The sequence below is a fragment of the Urocitellus parryii genome, chromosome 1 (genome assembly GCF_045843805.1).
Source record: "Urocitellus parryii isolate mUroPar1 chromosome 1, mUroPar1.hap1, whole genome shotgun sequence".
Taxonomy (NCBI): Eukaryota; Metazoa; Chordata; class Mammalia; order Rodentia; family Sciuridae; genus Urocitellus; species Urocitellus parryii.
In genome coordinates this window covers 245297450-245310386 of record NC_135531.1, presented here as the reverse complement: position 1 = coordinate 245310386, position 12937 = coordinate 245297450, and the positions used below count along the sequence as shown (strand labels likewise).

The 12937-nt window shown below is 36.6% G+C and overlaps 1 protein-coding gene across 1 annotated transcript in view; it reads left to right on the top strand.

Annotated features, from left to right (window-relative positions):
- The window catches only part of Dnah7 (dynein axonemal heavy chain 7), a 282698-nt gene that overhangs the window by 236783 nt on the left and 32978 nt on the right, over positions 1-12937 (top strand). Inside the window, exons 52-55 of the mRNA XM_026408842.2 lie at positions 767-859; positions 8042-8218; positions 10258-10419; positions 12647-12847. Of these exons, the coding sequence (XP_026264627.2) occupies positions 767-859; positions 8042-8218; positions 10258-10419; positions 12647-12847 (633 nt within the window). The remainder of the gene's footprint in view (positions 1-766; positions 860-8041; positions 8219-10257; positions 10420-12646; positions 12848-12937) is intronic.

Sequence of the window (12937 nt, the reverse complement as noted above, 5' to 3'; positions counted from 1 at the left end):
CTTTTTATATACTATAGCAAGAGCTCTGGGCAAAGTTGGTGGAGAAGAGAAAGATAGGTGGAAATTTTTTTTAATTGTATTTATTTTATTTGTTGCCTATTATAAATGATAGTGAGAGTGTATCTACACATGACTTTACATATTTGTAATGGATCTAGTTTGGATTTCTCCTTGGTAATAGTAAGATGTTTCCTAGAAACAAGTGTTTTTGCTAATACTCTTTTCTAAGTTAAAATTTTATTAACTGTCTGAAGCATAGAGATTGATGATTTGAGAAACCACATAGCCTATCCTGAAGTTTCAAAAACACACATTGCCAGGTGTAGTGGCGCCCGCCTCTAATTCCAGTGGCTGGAGAGGCAGGAGGATCGTGAGTTCAAAGCCAGCCTCAGCAGCTCAGTGAAAATAGGGCTGTTTCTAAATAAAAATACAAAATAGAGCTGAGGATGTGGCTCAGGGATCAAGTGCCCCTGAGTTCAATCCCTGGAACTGCACCCCCTCAAAAAAAAAAAAAAAAAAGCACCACACACACATGTTGACATTAATCTATTTAGTTTGTGTCCTTGTTTTGAGTCCTTCAGGATGTTTTTAATTTTCTTATTATTTATTTCATAACTTTGCCCCAACTTTAATAAAATAATGAAATTCACACAAGCATGTTTTCACTTATTCATTATATATATTCTCTAAAAATTGATTTATATCAAAATACCTGCTTTTTATACAAAATCTTGAACATTAAATTATATATGCATTGTACTTACAGGAACCACACCATGAGGTTTTCCCTGAAGAGTGGGAAGAAAAAGCAAATGAGTTTCAAAGGATGCTGATCATCCGATGCTTAAGGCCAGATAAGGTAAACCTGGTCTTTGAAAGAAGCTCTGTGATTCCTGCCTCTCCTCTCTGCACAGTCCAGCCAAATGTGTATTTCCTTTAGTAATCATGGAGGAGGGGGAGTCTGAAAAATATTCCACCTCCTTTTAATGTAGCCATTTTTCAAAAAGTTTTTACTAAAATCATGCTAAGTGACTAATTAGCTTATATTTTTTAGTTTTATTTATTTCATGACTCTTCTTTATATCTCATGTTTCCCATACCTCATAATCTTCTCTGTTTACATGTTAAAGTCTCATTTTTACTCATTTTATTTTATTACTTTGGGGAAATTAATCAATGGCATTAACATCAAGTTACTATACTAGTTTTTTTTTAGATGCCTTGAATTACTCTCTCTCTCTCTCTCTCTCTCTCTCTCTACACACACACACACACAGACAGACACATACATATATACACATATATGTATATACGTATATACATATATGTAATGACTATATATATAGTCAGCCTTTAGAAAGCAAGTCAAATATTATTTTTAAGATATTCATCATTGTTGATGACAAAGGAAAATATCAATAATGTTACTTTTAATTTATTTAAATCATAAACTATATAACCAACAAATCAGGAAATGGATTTGTATAGGATACTCATCTATATCCTTCTTTGTATTATAGTCTATATAAAATATATTCACCTTAATATATTGACCATATCACAGAGTAAGATACTAGTATACTCTGAAAAATATAAACTACAGATACATTGGGAAATTTTTTAGACTATATCCTAATTGTCCATTGATACTCTACAAAAACTTACTGTATTTATAACTTGAATTAGGAAATATCAGGTATTTCCTCCACTCTAACTACAATAACAAAACAGAACATAAATGGTAAAAATACTATAGTTTAAAAATTGTTTTTATATACCTCAGTGATAGCATGGCATAGAGATATTTTTTCCTCTTGGAGCCACAGTCTGCTCAGTGAACACACCTTGTTCTTACATGGGTTGGCAATCTGTTCTTAGCCAGGGCCCAAGTATCCATTCAGCTCAGTGGGCCCAAGATACTTTTAGGTGATCCATGAATAAAATTTGTCTTAAAACAGAATATTTTCTCCAACGTGTATTAAATTTGTCTTTATACAAAAAAATCTGTAAAATATAATTTTCAATTTTTTTTTTAATGGAGGATGGAGCCTACGGAGTGTCTAGGGCCCATGAAAGTCAAAATGCTGTCCTGCTCTTAGGAGATGGAAGGAAACAATCCCAGAATTTGATGTTCATTTTGAACCCAGTGAAATATCTTATCCCTTGATAGCCTTCCCTTTTTTAAAAAAGAATTTGCACTAAAACTTTAGTGGTAAGCTTCACTTTAATACTTCACTTTAAGTATTAAATATGGGAGAAAAATTGAATGCTTCAAACCTGCTTAACATGATTTTCCCCTATAATTTACCTTTTATTAACATTTTCAGCTTTTTACTTTGTTTTCCAACCTAAAGACTATTACACCAAAATGGCTTAATATGTACCATTGACCTTTCCTCCTCAATATTTGAAAAACAGGCTTCATTTCATGATTTATGTTGTTTGATTAAAAGTAATTAATGAAGCCGGGCGCTATAGCGCACATCTGTAATCCCAGCAGTTTAGGAGGCTGAGACAAGAGGATTGCTAGTTCAGAGCCAGCCTCAGTAATGGCGAAGTGCTAAGCAACCCAGTGAGACCCTGTCTCTAAATAAAATACAGAATAGGGCTGGGGATGTGATTCAGTGGCCAGGTGCCCCTGAGTTCAGTCCCTAGTACCCCACCCCCCCAAAAGTGATTAATGAGCCACTTCCTGTTGTCAGTTTCATCTACAAATATGTCTTCCCCAGTTTTACATTTTAAAAAACTTGACAGTTTAATCTGAAAATATATTGAGCTAGCAAGGAGAACAAGTATTACCTTCCATATTCAGTCTCTTCTCAAAGTATATCAGAGGGAATTTGAGTTGAGGTTTTGTTGTTGTTTGGGGTATTTTATTTTTTTTTTTGGTCTGTATGCTGTTTGTTTGTTTGCTTTTAAATCAGTGGAGATCAAACTTGTTTTCATAACTTCTGTCAGCTGTTCCACCCAATACTTCAGCATCCTGTCTTATAACATTTTTTGTATGTATTCAAAAATCTCCCATAGAGTTTTCCCCTTATCCTTGGATAGGTGGCTGAGCATGTAGACTAATGCTACTTACCAGTGTTTCTAGCTCAGTTCTCCTCTCCCTCAGTGCCCACTTGAGTTCAGGGATTGTGGCCATAGACTTCAATATTGGCCAATGAAATATGAACACAAGTGTTAGGGCAGAAGCATGTGACTTCCGTGTGAGAATCTTCAGTGTACTCTCCCTGCCATCAAAATTGTAGAATGATGTGTTGATGTGTAAGTGCTTAAAGCAGGCTTGATGGCTGAGCCAACTGACAAAGAGGTAGTTCCTACAAACCCAGATGTCTGCAGGGCCAACAAACAAGCTTCTGTTGTGTTAAACCATTTCAACTAGGAAACAACTACAACTAAACAACTACAGCTACACTCAGTCTATCTTAAGTGACATAATTAATTGTATACCATCGCACTCATGTCCTTAATATAAACATAATTGTTAGAATGCCATTATATTATCCAGCAACTTCAAACCCTTTATGCTTAGTGTTAACATGTGCTCCAATTTCTAGTGGTGAAGTGATGATTTTGGAATCTATATAATATAAAATGATATTTGGCTATAAGCCTTTTAAAGGCATAGTTTCCCACACAAAATGGTATTATATCAGGGAAAGGAGTAATGGTGTAGAGGCTAATATTTAAGCTGGTAGTCTATAGATTATATTGCTTTGCTGTCTCTTAAGTCAAAAGATAATAGATATGCCCACCAGGCAAATTGGCAATTGATTGATCTCTGGCTTACAGTAGACTTTGTCAGTATACTCTTTTGGAGTGGGTCTCCTTTCCATCTCTCTCTCCTCAACCCAACCCAACTCAGTAGAGAGAAGCCACAAATGCCAAGCTCTCTAATTCTCAAGTTTGCGAAAACATGAATGATTCTCACTAAATCACCAGTAGGAAAAATGAAGTGGTCTTGCACTTTCCTTTAAAATTAAACAGTTTATAGTGTTTTAATGACAAAAGAAACATATCAAGTGGATAAATACTGACATGTGAAATGTTTTGAGCTCATTTACAAAATGACAAGCTTCTAGCCATAGTTCTGTCTTCCTGGACTGTAAACAAAAAGCAAATTAATCAGCTTTCAATAAGAAACTTGTCAAATATAAGTTAATATGTTTCTCTGACCCCAGATAAATCCTGTAGGAATTTGCAACACACAGAAAAGCACACATAGAAGATCACAAACCTCATTTCTGCCTTTGGGAAGATGGTTGCCTAAATTAGTCTGTAATTTTTGTTACTGACAGATTTCATTATACCAATCTAATGATGGCATAATCAGATTGCATGAGACCTAGTTCTATTACCTTGCAAACTGAATAACTAGCAGTGCTTTATTGGCCTTGGGAACTAACAGTTCAGTCTTGGTAGAAAGTAAATTTTGTTCATTTTTAACATTATAAGTGCAACAGTGCAATTTGTCTCTACTGGCTTTCAGGTGAGCATCCCTTACTTGATTCTCGAGAGCTGACAGACAGAAGAAGCACTTCATCATGTCACCTATGCTTGCCTAAGCACAGTGACTAATGCCAGCTTGAATTTCCCAATAGCAGGACTCTTTGTGTCCCAGACCTGTGACAAATACAATCACACACTTAAAACTTGCATACTTTTCACTGTGTTTGTAAAACTTAAGGAAGTTAGCTGTGGGAAGAAGAGGTTATAAGATCAGTGTTTTGCTTCCTTTTGTTAGTATTTATCCTATTTTTTAATCTATGAGAAAAGACCAGCTATAGGAGAAAAAAAATAATAAAGAGAAAGACAAGGACAAAGCCTGGCCAGGCAATTAGGATAATTTTAATATTCCTGCAATAGCTTGGCATCTGTGATAATTCAAAATATCTGAAACATGAACAAACTTTATCTAGAAATAAAACATTGTGTATAAATGAATTTATTATTGATTTTTTTTGTTTAGAAATTCTGTAACTAGAACCCTTACCCTTATAAAAGTAAGCATCTTGATTTTTTTATTCGTTTGTTCATTCAAAAGATACCAATTTTCATGAACAATATATCTTGTTAAGTAAGTCCTTGCTTTCTCAGCATTTATAAATATGTTTTCACTCATCCATACCTTTTCCATACTTGAGGAAATCTAGGAAAATATTGGGACAAATTAAAAAGTCTAATTTAAATTTGGGATATTTCTCTCATAGTTCTCAGCTTCCGACATCAATCACATACGTAGCACAAACACATGCAAACACAGGGACTGACTTTTTAAAAGCAATGTGAAAATCACTAATTTTTACTTAGAAACCTAAAATAAAATAGATGTTCCAAAAGACATGCAACTGGAGTTTGAAGATACTTATGAATTTTTCCAGAGGAGGCTATCTTTTAAAGTTACTTGGCCACTTGCTCCTGCAGTTTTCTCTAAATTGAAAAAAAAAAAAATTGCAGCTAGTTTAATTGCTAACCCAACTTGGGAGTGTTGTGTGTTCACAGAATTCCATCCTTGGATATGAGCCTGCTGCAGGCTGCTCGGCCGGGCTGTGTGGCCTCTGCTGAGCTCCGCTCCTGCCGCTGCTCTCACCGAGCACCGCCTGCTGCCTTCCTGCTGGGCGCCTTCCTGCTGGGCTGTCAGTGCACTCCGGCTTGCAATCTTGCAAACCAGTTGGGCACAAAAACACAAGCCAGTCAAACTGAAACAAAGTTTTATTTTGTCAGAGGCTGTGTGCGTCCCCTAACAAGCCGGTCCACACACGTGTGTCTCTACTGGCACCGGGGGTTCCACTTCCCCCGGAACACCCTCCTACCATCCTTCCCCAACCAATGGGAACTCTCCGGGAGTCCAGTAACTTGAGTTCCCAAACGGGCCTAGGTGAACAGCAGGAGTCCATTTAACATATGAATGTAATACTTTGGCAGTGGCTCCTAGCATGAGCCAGTATTCATTTGGAGTGATTCTGGGCCTTCAAAAAATATCTTCCATTACTCCTTTTCCTGAGATAACCCTTGTTCTTCTGAAGTTTGTTTACTTTAATAGTCTCTTATCTACTAGGATTTTTATTTTAAACTTTTAAGTAGTGCTGACAACATTCTTTGAAAAGGAATCAATCAATTTGTAGTACCAGAAAATGGATGTAGCAGTTTTAAAGAAGTCTACAGTATTTCAATATTTTAACATGGAATTGTTAATTCAGCTTAGTTGTATTTTATGCAAAGGAAAAAAATTCAGTATTTAACAGAGTAAGGAAGGCCTGAAAACTCTTTCAGTGGATCAAGGACTGTGTTAACAAATGCAGGGCTCTTTCTCAACTACACTCTTCAAGGACATGCCTATAGCTCTTATAAAGTCAAGCAGGAGACATTGTCCATTGTCTCCCATGTCCATGTCTTCCTACAATTAAACAAATGTTTTGATTCCTTTACTAAGTGTGGTAGAAATTTAAAGAATGTTATTAATTTACCCAGCTTAAAACTTAAATATTTTATTTTCTTGGAGAAAGATCCATTGATATTTGTTTTTACCTATTTTTAAAAATGAAAATCACAAATACATCTACAAATAAAATGTAGGTGAGAATAATGTCAGGAAAAATATGCACTGGTGTGTCACTAAATTTTCTCTTCTCATTTTACTTCTGGCAATCTATGCTTCCTTTTTATTATGCTTTTCTTTCCCTATATTCAACTACTTTTTATTTTTGCTGACAAAGCAAATTGATGTTGAACACAGTTCAAGGGAGTTTTATTGTGCTTCTTAATGGGGGAACCAGCAATATGAAGAAAGAGCAAGTGTGAACAAAGGATGTTTGAGGGAAGAGTTTATATAGTTGGAGGGAGAAATTTTATATATTTTGTTAAAGTAGATACAGGGATACTGTTTTTGTAAACCTACCTATATCACTTGTTCCAGGCACACCTGGGTCTTGATTAGTTAGTACCATCAATGAAGATGCCAGGTGCAGACTCCTTATCAGAATAAAGGAATGAACTGCACTGTTAACACAATTCCACTCCTGCACCAGTACCTGGAAGGGACCACATAGCAGAGACCCAAGCCACAGACTTCTGCTCTTTCTCAAACAGGTTCCCAGAAAATTATCAGGCATGCTATTAGAAACCCTACACAGTAGAGTTTTGTCTGTTTTGGGGGGGCCCAGGGCAGGGGTGGTATATGGCTTGTTTACCTTTCATGGAACTCCCATAAAAAGTCCCTTCTTCTTCCCCTCCCCTCCCCCTCCTTCTTTTTCCCTCCTTCTTCCTCTTCCTTATTTTCCTTCCCCAACTATATTAATCTTTTTTTTTTTTTTTTTTTTTTTTTTTTTTTTTTTTTTTGGTGGGAAGGTTTGATATGGGAGTTGGAACCCAGGGCCTTGTGCATGCTAGGCAAGCCATCTAGCACTGAGCTACATCCCCAGCCCTTATCAATCCATCCTTGATGGTGTGGGAAACTTTGTATAACTTACATGAAACTTTCTACTGTTGAGTTTGGGCTTTTGGAACATAATCATTGTTTTAAAACTTTAGAATTTAGGTTCCTTTTCTTCTTTACCCATCAACTCTTGAATATTCATTAAAAGGAAAAAAATGCCTTTGAATTTGGTGTCATTCACCACTCACTATCTGTTATTTAATTCATTGATTGATAACTTTTTTCTATCTAAAACACATTTATGTACACAGTGACAGCTTTAACTCTCCACCATTTAAAGAATGCCTACATAGCCATGCGACAAGGCACATGGCTTTAATACCAGCTACTTGAGAGGCTGAGGCAGGACCATTCCAAGGCCAGCCTGAGCAATTTTGCAAGACCATCTCTCAAAAATAGATTTTAAAAGGCCTAGGAGTGTAAATCAGTGGTATGTTGCTTTCCTAGCATGTGCAAGGCCCTGCGTTCAATCCACAGTACTGGGCCAGAAGCAGAGTGAGAAATACCTAATTAAAACATCTAGATTCTCCTTCAAATCTGAACTTTTTAATATTTTAGTACAATTTTGACTATTCTTTAAAATATATTCTTGTATCTTTGTAGGTTATTCCAATGGTGCAAGAATTTATAATCAACAGATTGGGACGTGCATTCATTGAGCCACCCCCCTTTGATTTATCCAAGGCATTTGGAGATAGTAACTGTTGTGCACCACTGATTTTCGTGCTCTCTCCTGGAGCAGATCCAATGGCTGCCCTTCTAAAATTTGCTGATGACCAGGTATCTTACAGTAGATGAGGTTATCTGGTGTTAATATTTTTAAAGCAATATTTCCTTACCACTGAAATCCTCTGGCATGAGGAAAAGGCAAGAATTGTCACTCAGCCCTTGAAAGACTTGGGGGTTCTGGAGGTTGACAGGATCCCAAGACAATGATACTTAAATGACAACACTGGCACTAAAAATAGCTCCTTACCAAAATTATAAAGCCAATATTCAGATTTGAGAGGCATTTGCCTTTCTTTGGGATAGGCTGGGAACTCTGTGACATCAGTTGCACAGTTCATGAGCTTGAGTTGGCTTAATAAGTTCAAATCTGGACAGTGTCCCCAGCGTGAACCTTCATTGAGCCTGCCTTTCTCCAGTCACTAAAGAAGACCTTTGCTGACTTTTCAGAACAATTGTTCATTATAGTCACTTTGCCAAATTAGTCCTATTACCTACTTTTTTAGACTTTTAAAATAATTCAGATGAGTTCACTAAAAGTGTTCTTTTGTCATACAGTCTAGAACCAGAAAATAACAATGAACAGGAAGTTGGGCATTTCTAAGTTGTTTTTTTCTTTTTCCTGTTTTGGTATAATCAGAATAACTTTTTGTGGTAATACTGCTGAGATATATAAAATAATGCTGCTACTTTAAGCGTGTAATATCTACTGTTGACTCATTAAACATGTGTCTTTTTTTCCTTTTAATTTTTAAAGAATCCTATGTGGTAAGTGGCGGTACTCCATTTCACAGAGAAGGATAATGAAGTATAGAGAGGTTGAGTAGCTTTTCAAAGACCACTTATAGATGGCTTATAGATTAAATGCTTTCTCCTAGGTCAATTTATTCTTTCATAATTCATTTTATTTTGCATAATGTAATACTTATATCTTAGACTATTCACTGTCTAACTGAACTTTGTTAAAGAAATGTTAGGACATGGCTGTCATGATTGGAGGAGATGAGTTATGACATCTGTGAAGGAAGAGAACATTCACAGTCTTTTTATGCTACAGTAAGAATTTTGAGTAATATGGGAAGATATGGTAGGGTTTTAAGTTACAAAGTGACAGGATCTAATCTCTAATTTATTATATGATTTAATCTGTAACATATAAAGCCATTCTTATTTGAGTGTACAGAATTGATTTGAGTGAACCAAATAGTTGAAAATCCAAGTAGAGCAAAAACTGTGGTTTCACTCTAGTGGAAACAGTGGAGGTGGTATAAAGTATCAGTCTCATGAGGGACTCACATCTCCAGATCAACATGACGCAGGTGACCCTTGAGCTCTTTTAGTTCCTGTTTATATCACTTTCACATTAGACCACACGATTATCTTCTGGCCCTGGTATAGGTCCTGCTCCATGCATTGTCTTCACTTCTATCTCCACTTCTTCCAGGAGCAGTATTATGGAGTGACAGTTAGTCTTGAGCATTTAGAAAGGGCCCAAGATCCTGCTATCATCATCCAAGGCCTCTTCCTGAGAGACAGTGTGCTGGTAACTATAGTGGAATGATAGAAATCCAGAAGCCACAGATGAATCAGAATAGAGGAGAACTTAATTCCCAGAAAACACTTCCACAGAATTTTTTAAAGAAAATTTCGTGTGGAAATTAGTGGTTAATTTTTTTTTACTTTCTTCGTATTTTTTTTTTCAGTAGACACAAAAAAGATCTGAAGGAAATAAGACACATTCATCCATTCATCCGTCTATTCATAGTTTTCTTCTCAGCTTTGAATTTTAGGAGTTGTTACAAGAGAGATGATTCCTTTCATCTCCTCCTTATATTAAAAGTCTTAATTTTTTTCTATCTTTTATATTAACAACCAAAGACCCAAAAGAATTTTCTGCTTATTACCATGATTGTTTCCTTTGTGAATTGACTTCTATTTTATGTAAGTGCTTACTTGAGTGTTTTAGGGCTGTACACATTTGAACCTGTGAAAGATGCTACATAATTAAACTGTAACAGAGTTAATGTTAATAACAATATTGATTCTTCTAAAACTGTGATGTTAAATAACCTCTTTACTACTCTTTTATATAGGGGTATGGAGGTTCAAAACTTAGCTCTTTATCTCTTGGTCAAGGCCAAGGGCCCATTGCTATGAAGATGTTAGAAAAAGCTGTCAAGGAAGGAACGTGGGTTGTTCTTCAGAATTGTCACCTTGCTACCTCTTGGATGCCAACCCTTGAGAAAGTCTGTGAGGTAAAAATGCAGGTTTATATTTATTTGGTTATATTCCTTCAATCTAACTAGTGATACACATACCATTCAAGTAACTCCTTCCTGTCCTTCAGTGTGGAGGGTGGCAGGTAGGTGGCATGGCTAGATTCCAGGAGTGATGGGCTCACAGTGAGGATTCTCTCTGAAGGAACAGAGGACGGCACACAGTCAGGCCTTGGCAAGTTCCCCTTACGGGAACAAGAGTTTATCCAGTAAGATGAAAATATTCTTAATCCAGAGGAACAGGCTAAAAGATGAGAGTAAACCATCCATAGTGGGGATGTAACTCAATTTAATTTTTACCACAATAGAACAAAAGCAACGAAGGAGACTATTCAAGGTAAAATTCATGTGTCCACTCTACACCAGAAGGCTTTAGAATACAACTTTCCTTTAACTCACTTCTCATCCTCTTGGCCAGCTTCCAAGTCATGGAGGATCAATATGAAACCAAAAGGGTACTATTCCCACTTTCCTTGAAGGGAGTTTTAGTACTTCCCTATTTTTGGTGGGCAGAAGTTCCAGGATGAAAATTCCATGTAGCTCAACAGAGTAAACAGAAATCCTGGCACCTGACTTCAATAAACACAGAGAAAATGTTTCCACAGGAAATACCCATGACTCTGTCACCCCCGTACCTCCCTTTGATAAAGGAGTCCCTCAGGCCACCAAACACGATAGAATTTGCACTGTCCAGCTATCCAACAAAATCTTCAAGAGATAGATGGTTTTTTTTTTTTCTTTATGCTACCTATCACACTCTGGTTTGCCTGAATCTTAATGACAGTGAAGCTCTGTGAAGAAATTGACTTTGTTTGTTCTCTCTTTTGTTCTCTCTTTGTTTGTTCTCAAAAGAGAGAACCTTGTATAGTGCCTGGTCCATAGGAGACAATAAATAAATTTGTATTGGATTAGTGATTGAATATTGCTTCCCTGCTTGAAACCTTTAAGTGGCTTCCCATTGCATGGAGGATAAAGGTCAAACCTCAGAATGACTTAGAAGAACATTCATGATCTGACTTTTGCAAGTTTGGTGTCCGCCTACTTCTCATCTTGACTTATCTGCTTCTGTCATATGAACTTCTTTGACTTTTGTTGAACGGCATTCTTTCTCAAAAACATAGACCATTGTGATAGATATTATATCTACCTGAAAAACTCTTCTTTATATTATGTGTTTACCTTGCCAACATGTCCTCATACTTGAGGCCTTATAGTGGAGGTTTTATATTTATGCCTTTTCTCCTGTGATTTCTCATGTGCCAATCTCATGACCTGTGGAATTATAATATAAATACCCATCACATAGTCATGTAAAATGGAAAAAGTGCCCAAGGGATGGTGAACTTGGCTTAATGACCCATTAATCATATTGCTTAAGTCATTATACCTAGGGTAGCCAGTAGGGAAAAACAAAACAAAATGGTGCTTTTGCCCACAATTCTTGTTATTAAAGAACATAGACACTTATATATCCTTCCTAAATCACCCCTCTCCTTCACTGTGAGTGCTCAAAAACTTTGTTACTGATAAAGATTTGAATTTTCAAGAGATGCAGACACCACTGACATGGACAATTGGAGTGAGATTGGACAGAAAGAATGAAAAGGGTCCTTGATAATTTTTTCCCAGGCCCTATAGAACAGTTCTGAGACTTCTATTACCCTCTAGTGTTCAGTCCTTGGCCCCTTAACTAAATAGAACTAATAGTGGTATTGATGCTTTAGTTCATCTTACTCTTTAAAATACTTTTTTAAAAAAATCTTTGCTTAGCTAAATATTGGCTTATCTCAGTGTATTACTTACTCTTCCAATCTGGCTACAGCAAGAAGGGATGAGTCTTAATCTAGCTCTGGACAGAGAATTGTTTCTATAAATGTTTCAGCAATATCAGTTCAGATATGAGAACTTGGGAATGTCCTAGTCTCTATTTTTACCAACTCTGAAGTATATATCAACGTTATAAGCTGTTTAGTTCTCTGAGTTAACTTTCTCAAGGAGACTCACAACACTCTGGGCTTTCTCAATGAAGTATATTGGTTTAGAGGCAGCAATAGATTTTAAGGCTTTTGCTAAAAACTGTGATTGTTACATTTCTTATTTTATAGAAGTGCTACCTCCTCCTCCCAGCCCATCCCTTGCACAGATAATCTTGAGATTCTTCTTTGGATTTTATTTACTCATTTATATCGGATTTATTTTCTTACAGGAGTTAAGCCCAGAATCAACACATCCTGATTTCCGAATTTGGTTGACAAGTTACCCATCTCCGACTTTCCCTGTGTCAGTACTGCAGAATGGAGTGAAAATGACCAATGAAGCACCGAAAGGTTTACGGGCTAATATCATTCGATCATACCTCATGGACCCGATCTCTGACCCTGAGTTCTTTGGCAGCTGCAAAAAGCCTGTTAGTAATGGCTAAGTCTTGTTACCTCGGCCTGTAAAGCAATTCGAGTGGCCCCTGGTGATCAGGGATGTGTGCACTGAGTAAAACTAC